At 40.3% G+C, this 18,692-nt stretch overlaps 1 protein-coding gene across 1 annotated transcript in view; it reads right to left on the bottom strand.

Annotated features, from left to right (window-relative positions):
- Positions 1 to 18,692, bottom strand: part of Vps53 (vacuolar protein sorting 53) — a 107,734-nt gene that overhangs the window by 77,013 nt on the left and 12,029 nt on the right. Inside the window, exons 3-4 of the mRNA XM_068230540.1 lie at positions 13,733 to 13,947; positions 8,935 to 9,055 (exon numbers count right to left, since the gene is read on the bottom strand). Of these exons, the coding sequence (XP_068086641.1) occupies positions 8,935 to 9,055; positions 13,733 to 13,947 (336 nt within the window). The remainder of the gene's footprint in view (positions 1 to 8,934; positions 9,056 to 13,732; positions 13,948 to 18,692) is intronic.

The raw sequence follows: 18,692 nt of genomic DNA, 5'->3' as shown, positions 1-18,692 counted from the left end.
TAAAAATTAAGGCTGACTAAACAACCACTTAATTTTGAGGCTAAATACTGCAATTAAGTACGAATGGGATACACCTTGAGATATGGCAAAGTGCTTAATTGATTTCAGAGGTTAGTTTATATTTTGTCGTGTCTGGTTAAATTACGGAAAGGCTATTATGAAAATTTATAGCGAGAAGGTTACCATTTCTCTACTGGCGCTTGAAGTGTGTTTTCATCATACATATAGTATGGTTAAGTTAGGATACGTGACGCTGTTTGAAAAAGAAAGCTGAAACGTTTGCAACAAAATGCGATCGATCATCTTCGGTGCGGTATAGTTTTCTCACTTTGTGCATTTGCGAGCTCTCTTGTTGACATTAAAAGGCGATGTTGGAGTTGCTTAGTAATACCCTTCGACTGCTGTTCTCTAAAGAAAATTCGAAATGAAAGAGAATAACATGTTTTCGTAATAATTGCGTAAATAACGTGGCCGATAGCAGTTCTTAACTCGTTAAAAATAAAGACTGAAGTAAATGATATCTTAATTTTAATGTTATATCCGGAAATAAGTACTAAGAATGTGATACACCTCAAGATATGGCAGAGTACATCACTGATTTCAGAGGATATTTCATATCTTCACGCGTCTAGTTAAATTTCGGAAATGCTATTTACATGTAAATTTTTTGCGAGGAGGTTATTTCTCTACATCCATTCCAAATATGTTTCATGATACATACACGGTTTAGATAGGTGACGCTGTTGAAGAAGAAAGCTGAGGTGTTTGCCACAGAAGTCTCTGGGATCACCAAGCTTGATAGCTGCAGTCGCTTGAGTGCGGCCAGTGTCCAGTATTCGGGAGATAGTAGGTTCGAACCCCACTGTCGGCAGCCCTGAAAATGGTTTTCCGTGGTTTCCCATTTTCACACCAGGCAAATGCTGGGGTTGTACCTTAATTAAGGCCACGGTCGCTTCCTTCCCACTCCTAGCCCTTTCCTGTCCCATCGTCGCCATAAGACCTATCTGTGTCGGTGCGACGTAAAGCAACTAGCCAGTCTCTGGGATGATACCGTATTTCTCCGAATCCAAGACTTTATTTCTCAGAATCCCATGTGAAAACTCAAGGGTTGTTGCATTCGTGGCCTAACAGAAAGTTAATGGATACCACTGGCAATTACCGTGCACGCTTCTTTTCACACGCGCACAGAACTCGTTGACAATAAACGACCGCCTCTTTACTATGAATCGCTAGCTGCGACAACCGGTTGTACAGTGCCTGTGTTTTTCTCAAATCTGCAGAATGGCATCAAAACATGCGACCCTTCGAATTCTTAGAAAAGCCATGGCTACTCAGTGGCAGAGTTCTGTTGTACTTGACGCTTAGTAAAATTAAGTTTTATAGACAGCAGGAATATTTTCGTGATGGATAGTCGTATTGTAAAGATACGTAGAAAAGGTATTGCCGGCAAATTTTCAACAGGTTCTAGTCAATATGATGCCAATTTTAAGTTAATGGTTATTAAACACTCGGAAATGTAGAATAATTGTGCAGCCGCTAGAAAATACGGCATAGGCCTAACTAAAGCCAATATTTGGCGTTAGCGTGAAGACAAAAGAGCTAAAAAATGCGTTCTGTAAAAAAATGCATTCCGTGGTCCGCAACAAGGACGCTTTAAAAAGTCTAAGAGTAAAATTGTGAAATATGTGCACGAAAAACGCAAGGGCGGAATGGCCATACCGTGGCGCAATAAACTCATCCGTTGACTTTCAATGTCCGTGATTAGGCCTATACATCGCTACCCGCTTAATTTGGCCGAACCCGGCAAGCGAGACGTGCTTGTAGCGGTAGCCGGTTATATCTGACGCTGAGTAAGAGTTTTATAGACAGCAAGAATAATTTCCTGATGGATCGTCATACTGTAGATGCGTAAATAACATGGCTGATAGCAGTTGTTAAGTTGTTAAAAATAAAGACTGAAGTAAACGATATCTTAATTTTAATGTTATATACGGAACTTAAGTAAGAATCTGATACACCTCAAGATATGGCAGAGTACATCACTGATTTCAGAGGATATTTCATATCTTCTCGCATCTAGTTAAATTTCGGAAATGCTATTTACATGTACATTTTTGCGAGGAGGTTATTTCTCTACGTGCGTATTTTTTTAAGGAAAAAGTGGGGTTTATCTTGGATTCGGAGAATTCGGAATAGGTATTGCCGGCAAATTTTCAAGGGTTCTCTTCGGTATTATGATGCCAATGTTAAGTTATGGTCCTTAAACCCGCAGAAATAAAGAATAATTGTGCGGCTGCAAAAAAAAAAAAAGAAATACGGCATGACGAAAATCAAATATTTGGCGCCTAAAAATAGTCTTAAAATGCGCAGGCCTACTGAACAACAAGGCATTCATATGATTTTACGAAGTTCTTTTTGAGCCTGATTTAAATTTTTTGAAGGAAAAAGTGGGGTTCATTTTGGATTCGGAGAAATACGGTACTATATTTTTTTCAGAACGAAATTAAACATACACTTTCATGTAGTATCAGATTACGAAAGATAAACAAGTAAGCCGTAGTGTGGATATCATCTGCGGAAACGCAAGTTTTGAACAAAGTGATTGCCGTTTCATACCGATTTTAATGTGCATGGGGGGTTTTGCGACTTTTATACAAAAATCGGATATAACAACAATCCGTTATATAGAGTAAATTTTTCGCTGTTATGAATTCTCGTTATAACGGACTTCTACTGTATCATCATAGGCAATTGTTTGTGATCTGTCAAAGATCCTATTGGTTTAAACTGTGCTGGAATATATATGATTCCTTGCCTCCTGTGGACTGGTTTATGTAGGCCAAACATGTAGGAAGGTAGCAACAAGGGTTAAAGAACATCACAGGCACTTATGTCTCTGCCAGCCAGAGAAGTCTGCTGTGGCAGAACATGCCATACATAATGACCAGCAAATCATTTTTGTTGAAACTTCTGTCATTTATAAAGAGAAACATTTTATTCCTAGAATCAGAATACCATTGCACGCAACATAGTTTCTGTTAGGCACGTAAGTGAGCGAATGATGTGGGTAGATTTGTCAGTGGGAGGAATTAGGACAAGAATTGTGTCCGTGTATTCACCATGTGAGGGTGCAGATGAGGATGAAGTTGACAAGTTTTATGAAGCATTGAGTGACATCGTGGTCAGGGTCAACAGCAAGGATAGAATAGTGCTAATGGGCGATTTCTATGCGAGAGTTGGGAATAGAACTGAAGGATACGAAAGGGTGATTGGTAAATGTGGGGAAGATATGGAAGCTAATGGGAATGGGAAGCGTTTGCTGGACTTCTGTGCTAGTATGGGTTTAGCTGTTACGAATACATTCTTCAAGCATAAGGCTATTCACCGCTACACATGGGAGGCTAGGGGTACCAGATCCATAATAGACTATATCTTAACAGACTTTGAATTCAGGAAATCTTTTAGGAATGTACAAGTTTTTCGGGGATTTTTCGATGATACAGACCATTATCTGATCTGTAGTGAACTAAGTATCTCTAGGCCTAGGGTAGAGAAAGTGAAATATGTCTGCAAACGAATAAGGGTAGAAAATCTCCAGGACGAGGAAATTAGACAGAAGTACATGGATATGATTAGTGAGAAGTTTCGAACAGTAGACAGTAAGCAGGTTCAGGATATAGAAAGTGAATGGGTGGCATACAGGGATGCTGTAGTAGAAACAGCAAGGGAATGCCTAGGAACAACTGTGTGGAATGATGAAGTGAGAGCAGCCTGTAAACGTAAAAAGAAGGCTTATCAGAAATGGCTCCAAACAAGGGCTGAGGCAGACAGGGATTTGTACGTAGATGAAAGAAACAGAGCGAAACAAATAGTTGTTGAATCCAAAAAGAAGTCATGGGAAGATTTTGGTAATAACCTGGAAAGGCTAGGTCAAGCAGCAGGGAAACCTTTCTGGACAGTAATAAAGAATCTTAGGAAGGGAGGGAAAAAGGAAATGAACAGTGTTTTGAGTAATTCAGGTGAACTCATAACCGATCCCAGGGAATCACTGGAGAGGTGGAGGGAATATTTTGAACATCTTCCCAATGTAAAAGGAAATCATCATGGTGGTGTTGCAAACAGTCAAGCTCATGGGGAGGAGGAAAATGATGTTGGTGAAATTATGCTTGAGGAAGTGGAAAGGATAGTAAATAAACTCCATTGTCATAAGGCAGCAGGAATAGATGAAATTAGACCTGAAATGGTGAAGTATAGTGGGAAGGCAGGGATGAAATGGCTTCATAGAGTAGTCAAATTAGCGTGGAGTGTTGGTAAGGTACCTTCAGATTGGACAAAAGCAGTAATTGCACCTATCTATAAGCAAGGGAACAGGACGGATTGCAACAACTATCGAGGTATCTCATTGATTAGTATACCAGGCAAAGTATTCACAGGCATCTTGGAAGGGAGGGTGCGATCAGTCGTTGAGAGGAAGTTGGATGAAAACCAGTGTGGTTTCAGACCACAGAGAGGCTGTCAGGATCAGATTTTCAGTATGCGCCAGGTAATTGAAAAATGCTACGAGAGGAATAGGAAGTTGTGTTTATGTTTAGTAGATCTAGAGAAAGCATATGACAGGGTACCGAGGGAAAAGATGTTCGCTATACTGGGGGACTATGGAATTAAAGGTAGATTATTAAAATCAATCAAAGGCATTTATGTTGACAATTGGGCTTCAGTGAGAATTGATGGTAGAATGAGTTCTTGGTTCAGGGTACTTACAGGAGTTAGACAAGGCTGTAATCTTTCACCTTTGCTGTTTGTAGTTTACATGGATCATATGCTGAAAGGTATAAAATGGCAGGGAGGGATTCAGTTAGGTGGAAATGTAGTAAGCAGCCTGGCCTATGCTGACGACTTGGTCTTAATGGCAGATTGTGCGAAAAGCCTACAGTCTAATATCATGGAACTTGAAAATAGGTGCAATGAGTATGGTATGAAAATTAGCCTCTCGAAGACTAAATTGATGTCAGTAGGTAAGAAATCCAACAGAATTGAATGTCAGATTGGTGATACAAAGCTAGAACAGGTCGATAATTTCAAGTATTTAGGTTGTGTGTTTTCCCAGGATGGTAATATAGTAAGTGAGATTGAATCAAGGTGTAGTAAAGCTAATGCAGTGAGCTCGCAGTTGCTATCAGCAGTATTCTGTAAGAAGGAAGTCAGCTCCCAGACGAAACTATCTTTACATCGGTCTGTTTTCAGACCAACTTTGCTTTATGGGAGCGAAAGCTGGGTGGACTCAGGATATCTTATTCATAAGTTAGAAGTAACAGACATGAAAGTAGCAAGAATGATTGCTGGTACAAACAGGTGGGAACAATGGCAGGAGGGAACTCGGAATGAGGAGATAAAGGCTTATTTAGGAATGAACTCGATGGATGAAGCTGTACGCATAAACCGGCTTCGGTGGTGGGGTCATGTGAGGCGAATGGAGGAGGATAGGTTACCTAGGAGAATAATGGACTCTATTATGGAGGGTAAGAGAAGTAGAGGGAGACCAAGACGACGATGGTTAGACTCTGTTTCTAACGATTTAAAGATAAGAGGTATAGAACTAAATGAGGCCACAACACTAGTTGCAAATCGAGGATTGTGGCGACGTTTAGTAAATTCTCAGAGGCTTGCAGACTGAACGCTGAAAGGCATAACAGTCTATAATGATAATGTATGTATGTATGTATGTATGTATGTATGTATGTATGTATCATTCCCGAGGTGATAGAAATTGATAAACGCCTGAATAACTTTAACAAAGGTGACTGCTATATACTGAGTAGATCATGGTTACCCTCCATAGTAAACTCGTCAACATATTTCTCCGTGACTCTGGAGGCCCTGGAATGAACTATGTTTCTAACAGGGTCTCTGTATCTTGAGTCTGGTTACTATGGAGTGACAGTTGCCATTATGCTTTATACTGCTCTGAAGACGATCCTTGTCGCAGGATCGAAACGCTAATAAATAATATTACATGACCTAATATCCCCCAAAAATGAAAAATATAAAACTTTGAAGTTTGACAAAAAACAATGCAAGATTAAATAACACTAGAAAAATAACAGAAAAAACTGATTCATAATTAAATTATAAATAATTAGTGTAAAAATATTTATGTTAAAATTCTGAACAGTCCACCCTGAACAAGTGAGAGAAGAGGAAGTACAACCAACAGAGTGCAACAGGTAGTTTAAAAAAAATATTACAAGATGTCTGGACTATGCGAGCGGTAATGGACACCAGTCCTGTTACAAAGGTTAATTCTCATTATGAAATATAAGTAACGCATGGAAAGAGCTTCTTATCTTCCTTCTTCCAGGCTTTTCCTAATAACCAGGGGTCAGCACTCAGCAAGAATATAGCCCAGTTTTATAGCTGGACCAATATCAGATGCTGGAGTGCTTCAAAAGTGTACAGGTCCTGGAGCTGCTTGTCAGGTCTCCAGTGTTGCACAGCTGTCCAGTGCCATAGATGTTGATTCGCTGCACACTCTCACTGGCTATATAGTTAAGAGTTGACAGTGCTGTGTCAAGTTGGGGAAATCCCAGCACACCATGGACAACGAATGTAAACACAGCCAGTCAACTAGGCTTCAAAAGCGTGCCGGCCGTTAACGAGGACATTGCAAGAACTATGCCTTCATGTTTCTCCTTGTCTCTCCATTCTCCCTCTACCTCTACCCACTCACTGCTCTCTTTGTGTTTATCCTTCGAATATGTTCTTATCCTCCTCCTCAGCTTCCTAGATACGATGAATATTTGAAAACTTGAACAACTTACACTCTTAAACCTCAAGCACTCGCGTGACATACTGTGCGCTCTATTACGTATTTTAATGTCTTCTTCAAAGTTAATTAAATTAAATGTCTAAATTCTATGTTATATCACTGATCAATTAATTCTTTAAACATTTTACATAATATTAACTTTATTTTACCTTGTTATATTACATGAGAATATAATATTAAGTAATGGAAATTCACTAAGCTTCTACTTAAAACTTAGCTTTACCTCGTGAACTAACATTAACAAGTGTATTTATTAAGACAGTAAGTACATTCAAGTCTGTTTTTATGTGTCAACTATCAGAAGTATAATTATTACAGTATATTAAAGCGTGTAAATTTAAATCTGGCATCAGCGCAGTTCAGTTTTGTCCCGTCTATTCTGCATCACTGGCAGCTGCACTTTATCTGAGTTATGGTCACTGTAAATCATTTGCTCATTTTCACTTTCAGAATTGTCATTTTCAATTTTCAGTATTCCGCTATGTCAAAATTTGGATCATAATTCTAACCAGCGCAGCTGTGAATTTGACAGATTTCTTCCAGTCCTAAATAAACGGAACGGTTATAGGAGGCAACAAACAGTGCACAAAAGACTAATGGAAGAAATTCTACTGAAAAATAAAATAATTCGTAAATAAAAATATACTTCCATGATGACTCGTGTGGTGCACTGAATGCACCAGTTGTGACGCTGTGAACTTAAAAACGCTGTTTAAGTCACTTCTGTTGGAGAAATATTTATTTGACTTCTCACACAGATAGCTAGAACTGTATTGAAGGAATGACTAACAATACAGGCAGCAGATTGCTGGCACAACAATATAAATCAGTTTTCTTTAATCGTACCGCACTCAGTGTGCGCCAGCGCGAGTGCTCGAGGGTTAATGAGGAATCGGCTTGGCATAATAGAATAAATAAATTAAACAAAGAAAATTATATTACCAAGACTATATACAACGAAAAAGCTTAAGAAACAATGTTATTGATTGGATGGACCATAAACCTAGGATTGTTTCTTTAACTGTGTCAATACGGATCTACACGATCAAGTTCGTAAACTGTACAAAAAAGCTTATCGATAGAAAAAAAATTAAACATTATAAAATAACTTATGCTAGTGAAACCATTTTTAAAACCACTAATACATTTGAAACACACAAAATACTTAAGACAGAAAAAAGAAGAATCAGAACATGCATAAACAAACAATATCAAGTTAATGGACAATGGAGAATAACATCAAATAAAACAGTTTATAAGGAAATAGAATTGGTATTGAGCAAGATTAGGGAAAGATATATGTATATCATTCTTTGCACACCTTACCAGAATACCTGACACCAGAATTAGCAAAAGAATAATTGATAAATTATGGAATAGCAAAACCAAGATTAAATGGATTACAGAAATTAAGGATGATATTAAAGAGCTCTGCCTGCTGTAATTTCTTGATGGATACAGTACTTTTGCATCCATCTCTTGGCACAGGCCAGAGTAAAGTGTAGCTTCCACCTGCCAGTCAACATCCATGGCTGTGACAATATGGAAGTTGTTGGGGTATGGGTAGTGCTGAGTAATAACGTTCAGAGCATGACTAGTGCATCTGAGTGTTATGAAAGGTGCTGCTCATAGGGTCAGTCATGCTGCAATAGTACTTTCTGACCCAGTGAGGAAAGCAATGGCAAACTACCTCACTCCTTATCTTGCCTAGTATGCCTCATTTTGGCGCTGCCATTGGTTTTTGGGGTTTCCTTATAACTGCATAACCTTTGGTGGTGCTATTGGAGGATCCAACCAGCCTCTGGGCTGATGACCTAACAGACAGACATTAAAGAACTACAAAGAACAATAGATGATCTCAAAAACAAAACAGACAAAATTAAGATACTTCAAGACACACACCAAACTACAGACCAAGATCAATTGGTCTAATAGGAGGGTGTTGAAGAAATGATGGCAGCTTCTCTCAGAATTAAGAAATATTGGGCTAATAGGAAATCCAAAAACTCCTTTGTATAATTGACTAGAGTAGTTCAATGTAGGCCATAAAATGTAAAATACCTATGAAAACTATCGGCACAATGCTAGTGAAACAGAGCGCAGCTCACCTGGTCGGCCAATTCACTGATCTGCGGAACATCCATGTACCCATCGAAGTGGCGCATCACTTCCATAACGGCCTGCAGAGGGAGCTCTATCTCACCATACTGCCGACGTCGAGTCAGGGCCCTGCACATCAAGACATGTGATCATTACAGGGCAGACTATTTGGAGCTGTTACTCTGACAATTTCATATTTATTCATTCATTAATTTGTTTACTTAGCATATGGCTAATATCACATCATGCCAATTTAACACGAAAAATACAATATTAATCAAAGGGAAACAAAAAAGTAATTAGTTGCTTAACTAACACTATAGATCACCATCAAAGGGAAAAGAAAACTAGTTGCTTAACACTCTCACTACCAGACCACATTTATGCATGTGTCCCTGAAAACCAGGCATTTTCTGCAATATTTAAATTAATTTTGAGTTGTAATTATGCTACAAACTTTAGTGAAACTTATATAATTTTGAAGGTCTATTCTTCTGCAATAACACATAAATTAAAAAAACAGAAGTACTCCCAATAAATCTCAAACTTTACGGGGGATTTTTCAACCACATAAATGTCATAAAAAAGTCCAACAAAGGATCACTGTTCATAAAATTATATCATTTCACTTATTATCATTAAACCCATTGCACAACAGCCCTGAAGGGCCATGGGTTACCAAGCAGCTGCTGCTCAGCCCATAGGCCTGCAGATTACGAGATGTGGTCAACACGACGAATCCTCTCGGCCGTTATTCTTGGCTTTCTAGACCGGGGCCGCCATCTCACAGTCAGATAGCTCCTCAACTGTAATCACGTAGGCAGAGCGGACCTCGAACCAGCCCTCAAATCCGGGTAAAAAATCCATGACCTAGCCGCGAATCGAACGAGGGGTCCTCCAGATAAGAGGCAGGCAAGCTAGCCCTACACCACAGGGCTGGCACACTTATTATCACTGTGGGTTGAATTTATAGCATATTTTACACCATTATTATTAGTTTTAAGTACATTACTCTACAGAATCATATTGTTTCTTCGTATGATCAATTTTGAAGCTTGGCAACATACACAGCACAACACCGCACTGCTCACACTGGTGGCGTGTCGCCTTTATGAAAACCTTTACCCGTTTGATTTCCTAATTCTCACGCTGTAAACGTTGCATATCCTAGCAGCATACTCCTTGGTTGTAGAAGAAAGTACCGGTACTCAAACCATGAACGATACCACAGAAGCCTGGAGTTGATTAGAGTGATCAGTGCATTCAGAATAACCTGCTTGGAGACAGAACTGTGAAATGGTGGAGGAAATTGTACTGTTTGGTAAAAGCTCATTATTTTGTTATACTGTGCTTATTGTATTTTTCAAGTACATACCTTCAAATATACCAGTATCTAATTCCACATATACCAAATCATCCACATCATCATCTATATTAGCGAAACAATTATCAACATCATGCCGCGATAAACTTCGGCAAGTTTCCATTTCCACTCACGCATGATAACAATGTCATGAGAAAAGTGTAGCCTTAAAAATATGTTGACTAGATTGTCACCTCTTGCTCAGTATTGTTACTAAGAGTACGAGGCATAATGCACGATGTCCAGACCTGTAGAAACTCCGCTTAGAAAAATAACATTAGTTTAAATGAGCGATCCCTTAGAAACTATGGGCATGGTGATTTTCGGGAGGAAGGCAGCAGGTAAAACCTACGGGCTTGGTAGCGAGAGTGTTAACTAATACTAGAGATATTTACAATGAGCAGTGGTAACAGGCTGATACCTCAATTCTGAATATAGTCAGTTGCTCTTGTTGCCATAAGCAGCTCAGAAAAGGGCCTGAGGGGATGTTCTTTACGTATAACCTACGCCGGACTGTTTCTTTTTCTGCTCCACAATCGCAGCTTGGTGAGGATCTTCTGCTACATTTATGCAACAAGTCAGCACAATTGCCATACTTGAGTCCTTATCCTATTGAGAGTAGACACGGTTCTATGATTTAAGTTAAATCTTGGGGGTTTGGTCATGATGTAGGGCATTTTAAGCTATTCAGATGTAGCATTGGTTTGCCATATTTCCTTCCATCGATTGTTTTTATGTGTGATGAAATACTGGGATCATTATAATTTATTTTGTATGGTTAATTTTTATTAGTTTCCACAGATATACTCTGATGTGTTAAAAATGACGTGATAAAAAAGCCAAACACTTGGATTATGACCAAAAGATGCTGCTGTATACATACAGTACCTAACAAAAAGTTTGAGAACCGAGCAAGTGGCTGCGCTGCCTTGGTCAAGCAGCTAACAGCTTGCATTTGGGAGATAGTGGGTTCGAACCCAATAGTCAGCAGCCCTGAAAATAGTTTTCCATGGTTTTCCATTTTCACACATTACTTAAGCCTACAGCCACTTCCTTCCCACTCCAAGTCTTCTCCTATGGGACTGACGCCATAAGACCTATCTATGTTGGTGCAACATAAAATAAATTGGAAAAAAAAAAGTTTAAGACCATAATTGAAAAATGGGTTAACCATTTCCCACCCATATTTTCACTCCGCTTATCCCCAGATTTCAACCTATTATTTAGGAAAAATTGAAGCAGAGCACATTATTTCAGAAAAAGTTAAATATAATAAAAGCTATTGATCACAATGTATTCAATTTATCAATAATATTCGAAAATATCCCACCACATCCATTTCTCTATTCACTGAGTCGTAAGGTTGTTGGTTCAAACCTCCACCCCCCTACTGATGATACTCGACACAGAGGTAGGCTGTATTTGTCACAGTCACATGTTGTCTGAATCCCTCTAAACTAATAATCCTGTGATTCTGAAAGGGGAATGATGCCCATGTATGTCAGCTTTTATTTCCTCTGAGCAAGTGTCTTTCCATTCTGTATCTATTTTACTGGAGTCCGGCTCCATGACTAAATGATTAGCGTGCTGGCCTTTGGTTACAGGGGTCCTGGGTTCGATTCCCGGCAGGGTCGGGAATTTTATCAATCATTGGTTAATTTCGCTGGCACAGGGACTGGGTGTATGTGTTGTCTTCATCATCATTTCATCCTCATCATGACGTGCAGGTTGCCTACGTGCGTCAAATCAAAAGACCTGCACCTGGCGAGCCGAACATGTCCTAGGACACTCCCGGCACTAAAAACCATACGCCATTTCATTTCACTGGAATGTGTCTGTTTGAATGCTGCACTGATATATAAGCAATTGGCTATGTCACTGAATAGTTTGTCTCCTCCTGACATATGTAAAAAATAATCTATTTCTCATAATACTCTTTCAAAATTATGGACAAGTGTGTGAAAAGGGAACAACAGAAATAGAACACAAGAACAAACGTGAAACATAAAGGGCAGTGTATGAAGCTGTGCAGTTCGTTCTTGTCCTTTTGTGTTTCCATGTCTATCCTTGTCTCCTCTTTCTGTTCCTCCCTCTTCCCACAATGATGCATCCCTGCATTTATCCCATTATGTGTTGGTTTTCAAGTTCCTGTATCTCTACATATGCCTCTTGCTTTCCAAATAAAAGGGTGCACTCTAAGATTTTGGAACAACTACGATGATAACAGTTGCTAAATATTTCCCTAGATGTTGACAGGATAAAGGAATGAGCATTAACCCTTACCCCTCGAATTAAAAGTTTTCTCTGTTGTCTCTACTACTCGTATCTTAAAAGTAAATTTTTATCTTATATGACCTGTATTCATGTTTCACGATTTTGGAGATAGCACTTGCTTTTAAATGATGTAGTTAGGCTATACACGTTTACAGCAAGCTGTACTGAAGCAAATAAAAGCAATATGTGGAATTTAAGACAAATTATTTTGCATTTTTATTATTATTATTATTATTACGCTTACCAATCGGTTTCATTCATAATAGTGTACAAATTATCGCTAAAAATCAACTGAAAACCTCTTATCTGTCTGTGATTTCATACCTCGCTTAGTTTGTGGGCTAAAACCACTGTAAACGGTGATTTCTTGAAATCTGGATCTGTTGATTTGTAATTGTGCCAGCCGTCAGCATCAGGTACATGTTGGGTTAAGGTACACAAACCAACCATTGTCAGTTCACTTTTAGGCATCGTGAAATGCTATTAGATATATTCATTAGAGGCAGAGGTGCGAAAATACTGTCGTTTCGTGTGTTCCCTGACATATACAACATATATATGACTAGAAGAGCACATGGCGACCATGTTTGTTTACTATCGCTCGAGCTTTCGTGTGCGAGAGTGGACAGCTGATGGCTACACTGCCATCCAAATAACAGATTTTGACTGACTGTCAAATAGTATCTGGATTCTACAAAGTTCCACGCTGAACCAAAAGATGGCAGTACAGTATATCATTGTAAATTTTGTCGGCTAAGAGAAGGCAGACGAGCGGTGGGCGATAAAATATCATGTCGGGTCTCCCCCGACATGCGAGTGGTAAGACTTAAGTGCTATGCAGCACAGAAGATTTTTTTTTTTACAAGTTTCTTTATGTCGCACTAACACAGACAGTTCTTATGACGACGATGGGACAGAAAAAGCCTACGCATGGGAAGGAAGCGGCCATAGCCTTAATTAAGGTACAGCCCCAGTATTAGTCTGATGTGAAAAATGGGAAACCAAGGAAAACCCTCTTCAGGGCTGGTGACAGTAGAGTTCGAACCCCTTCCTTCCCACTCCTAGACCTTTCCTTTCCCATCATTGCCACAAGACCTAACTGTGTTGGTGCGACGTAGAGCGAAATTGTAAGAAAGAAAAAGAGATATAAGGATACCCTTCACACTCACTGGAGGTTATCCACTCCTCCCACCAACATGTGGAGGTGGTTGAGTGTCGTTATCGCAGCTGTCAGGTTCCTCTTGGCTGTGTCCAGCTGCTTGATGTCGCGAGTGATCTCCTTCACCATCTCCTCAGACTTCTCCGCCTTCGCCTTGATGTCTTTGATGTGCACGAACAGCTGGCGGATTACGCGCTGCGCCTCCTCCAGGGCGGCTCGGCCGTCCTGTAGAATCAATATCAATATTAAAACTATGCACAGACAATACAGTCAACTCTGTTATAATAAACGTTCGGCTTTACCGAACATGATTTCAAACTGTTACGCTTTACAGTTGGCCAAAACTAAGTTTGAGTAAATACATTTAATGAAGTTTTATTGCAGCCAATGGCCATATATAAATTGTTCTACTCTTTACTATATTCATGTAAGGTCTTTTCTCTTTTGCTACATTTATTGAAGTGGTATCGTTCACATATTTTCCCACATAATTTGCACACGCATTCATCGCTTGGTTCGTGATATCAACAGGCTGGCTGTAAATACATTTATAAACTACCCTAAAGAGAAAGCATATGGTAACAGTACTGCACCTGAAAAAGAAACACCTTTAAGTTGTGCACTCCTAAGATTTTGGAACAATTAACGAGGGGAACCCACCAAGTGTAACAACCTGATTTCTCAGAAACTTCGCTCAGTAAAAGAGTGTTAGAATCATTCTACATTGACGGTTTTCACTTTACAAAGGTAAAAAATTGAGCGTTTCCTCCTATTCAATACATCATATAATTCCATCATTAGATGGAGCAATCAAATTCAAACGATGTTTCATCTCATTTGGCCATCTTCAGTTAAAAAGGGGAGGGGGGTTGAAATAATTTACATAACACAAGCTAAAAATACCAAAAAACATTGTTCCTTCATTATGTTTTTTTGGCATTTTTAGCTTGTATTTGTAAATTATTTCAACGCCCCCCCCCCCTTTTTTTGCCACTGAAGATGGCTCAAACGAGCCGAAGCATGTTTGAATTTGATTACTCCACCTAATGATGGAATTATATGATGTACTGAATAGGAGGATACACTCAATTTTTTACCTTTGTACAGTGAAAGAGTGGACGAAATAATAGAACACATGTTTCGGCTTATCCCTAGACACTCGACCATTTCCAAGGGAACAACTGTCGAAGTTTCCGACGTGCTTTTTATGCCTTTTAGCGCGAAACAAGTTCAACTGACGTGGTGGCGCAGTGACTATTGCCGCGGCTTTACACTTTTGCGCCCCACGTTCAAATCCCAATTAATTGCTGTTTGTTTCATTTATCTACACTGCTGTTTGTAGAAAGTGAAACACTCAGAAGCAATGGTCTGAAACACGCCAAAATCAGAGGACGTGTAGAACAGTGGAACCATAATAAGTTATTTAAATTGCAGAGATATGATGTGCACGTAGGCGCAGCAGTGCCCTTCTGTGTGTGACCAGCCAGGGCAGTGTTACGCAACACTCAGTCAGTGCAGAGCCGTCATACGAAGAAGAAACGTGTACTTCAGTGCCAGTATGCCTCGCCAACATCACAGGAGGGAATATTAGCATGTGAGTGCGTTCGAACGGGGCAGAATGATAGGGCTCCGGGAGATGGGTTGGTCGTTCCGAGACATTGCGGCTCGTACAAGGTACACTACTTCAACAGTGAGGCGTATGTAGAACCAGTAGAGAGAACAGGGCCGTACAAAGCGCCGACAGTGTACTGGATGACACAATGTGATCACAGCGCGAGATGACCGCCATCTTGTCTGCTTGGCCGTAACGGACAGAACAGCTTCGTCCACCGTGTTGGCTCGACGTTGGAGCACTGCAACGGGTGTGGGGATGTCTGCATCGATGGTTCGACGCCGTCTTCTGAGGGGCGGATTGGTGGCACGCATGCCATTGCGCCGGCTTCCATTGACCAGCAACCAGCATCGCTGTAGACTGCAATGGGCACGTGAACACTGACACTGGCGTGCCGAGTGGCAAAATGTAGTGTTTTTGAATGAGTCCCGCTTCAACTTGTCCCACAGTGATGGCCGCATACGCGTTAGACGCCGCCGTGGTGAACGCCATTGGGCAGACTGTATTGTTGAGCGGGATAGCAGACAAAGGCCAAGTGTGATGGTTTGGGGTGCATTTGCATATAACATGCGATCTCGCCTCCTACGTCTTGAGGGCAATCTGAACAGCTACCGCTACATCAGGGGGGTCTTACAGCCTGAGTCACTGCCCCTCCTGCAGGCCGTTCCAGACGCCATATTCCAGCAGGACAATGCCCGGCTGCTTGTGGCGAGGAATGTGCAAGCCTTCATCGAAGAATGACGGATACCACTGCTTCCCTGACCTGCCCGTTCGCCGGATATGTCACCCACTGAACATGTCTGGGATATGGTCGGCCGGCACCTTGTTCGTTCAGGTCCTCCTGCAGCCATTGTTGATGATTTATGGACGCGCCTACAAACAGTGTGGCAGAGTATTCCCCAGCAGCATATTCAGGCACTCTTTGATTCCATGCCACGACGTCTAGCGGCTCTGATTGCAGTGCGTGGTGGCGCTACGCCATATGGAATGTCCACGGTCACTGTGCATGTACAGTTCTGTAATTGTAATCATTTGTGTCTTGTCATGTCCCTTATGTGGAATAAATTGCATTGTGATCACAGCTCTCAGTCTTGGTGTTTCACTTTCAACAAACAGCAGTGTACTTATGTCCACTGATGATCACTACACGAGTGTTTCTTATCAAGTTCTTATCGAGACATAAAAGCATTCAGCACACCAGGATCATCGTGCGGAGGCAGGTTTGCCACAGTTATATTTCTAGGTGGGAATATCATCATCTCTGTCCTCAGTGTCATAAATTCTATCCTTGTCAGTGTACTGATCATACTGGACACATCTTGGCCACAGGGTAGAGAAGAAGGAGAGCTGTTCAATGAACACTTCTGTCTGTATCCTCCTCTTTTCTTTTCTAAGCAGATAAGGGCCAATGAGTCATGATCATAGAACCCCTCCAGTGTGCCGGGCGTCATGTTGATAGTAAAATTACAACTGGGTTTCACTAAAAGTGTTATCCATTTATTATGCAAGGCCTATATATACGTGTGTTTTTTTTCAGGGATTACAATGTTTTGAAAGTTCATTTTTATATTAACGCTTCAAGGAGGTATGGTGCATTCCCTTGGATGAAACCGATAGTAGAAACATTCGGAACATTACACAAATTTTTCACACCACGACCATCGCACGGAGGCAGGTTTGCGCAGTTATATTTCTGGGTGGGAATATCACGCGGGAAAGAAACGTTGTTAATATTACTGAAGATTCCACATATTGACAATAGGTTTGTGACAAACCATGCATAACGGGTCATTTTTCAAAAAAAAAAAAAACATTTCAAATAAGTTGTTTCGTTCATTACTGACGTTTCAACATTAATTTACCAGGCAGAACATATATAATTAAGGACAATGATATTTTAAAATACATTGAACAAAAACAATCAAGTAGTAATTGTCGTCATCATCATCATCATCATCATCATCATCATTTCCCTTTATCCACCTGTAGCCGAGTAGGGGCAAATATGGTTCCTCTCCACTGTCTTCGGTCTTTCCACCACTCCTCCTCCAACATTGTGTCCCAGTCCAGGTTTCTTTCTATAATGATGCATTGGATGGTATCCTTCCATCTCAATTGTGGTCGTCTACGGCCTCTCCTTCAATGGATTTGCATTTCCATCCCCTTTTTTGGCATTCTTTCGTAGCTCATTCGCTTTATGTGCCCAAACCATCTTAGTCGGCTCTTCTCTATTCTATGATTCATTTTTTCCACTCCAATTTCTTCCCGGATTTTCTCATTCCTTATTTTGTCTTTTCTACTCTTCTGTATCATATTCCTCAAGAACTTCATTTCGGCTGCCTGTATTCGAGTCTCATCCTTCTTTGTCATTGTCCAAGTTTCTGCTCCGTAAGTTATGGACAATGGACAACAATTCATCGGCGTTTCAACATGGGGCTTAAAAGTGTGAAGCCGCGGCGAATGCCACTACGCTACCACATCTGTTAAACTTGCTATGCGCTAATAGGCAAGTAAAGCACGTCGGAAACGTTGACCGTCATTTTCTTGGAAACGGTCGAGTGTCTACGAATAAGTGTGTTCACTTATTTTGACCCCTTTTTCACTAAGTGAAATTTCTAGGAAATCGGGTTGTTACACTTGGCGGGTTCGAACTCGTAAGACAATGACATTTGCTAAAAGGTCCCCTAGATGCCGACAGGACGACAGAGTGAGCATCAACATTGAGGCAGCAGAGAAGAACCTGACAGTTATAAATTCAGTGAGCCGAAACTGAAAATAGATGGCTTCAAATATTACAAGTTTACTGAACCTAAACATCTGGTCCCAATTTGCATACTAAAAATTTTACTTATAGTGAACATGAAATCTAACCGTTAAAAAGGAAAAAAATGTTAAACAGTGCAATGCATTCTAAAATAATGTCTTATTTTCATATAAAACTGGTTTAAAGAAGAGAAATGTTCTTGTCTTCCTTTTTTTTTTTTTTTTTTTTTGCTTAAAATTAAGAACAGGTAGGGCAAGAGACTAAACCTACCAATCTTTGAACAAAAGACAACTTCTCGCCGGAAAAAGGCAAACCTTCTCTGGCCTCAGTGTCATAATTTCTACCCTTTCAGTGTACTAAAAGTAAACTCATGTCCTTCTCCCGAGGTAATGCATCTCTTTTCAGGCACACCCCCAATGGAGGTGAGCTGCATGTACCATTTCAATCACATACCAGCACTCCTGCCATTCTTGAATTTCTGGCAGTACCGGGAATTGAACCTGGGCCCCCGAGAACGGCAGCTAATAACAATAACCGTTACGCTATGGAGGCGGATGTCAGTGTACTGACCATAGTGGATACATCTGGGTCACG

This window comes from Anabrus simplex, chromosome X, assembly GCF_040414725.1.
Source record: "Anabrus simplex isolate iqAnaSimp1 chromosome X, ASM4041472v1, whole genome shotgun sequence".
Lineage (NCBI taxonomy): Eukaryota > Metazoa > Arthropoda > Insecta > Orthoptera > Tettigoniidae > Anabrus > Anabrus simplex.
This window is presented reverse-complemented; position numbering and strand designations above follow the sequence as displayed.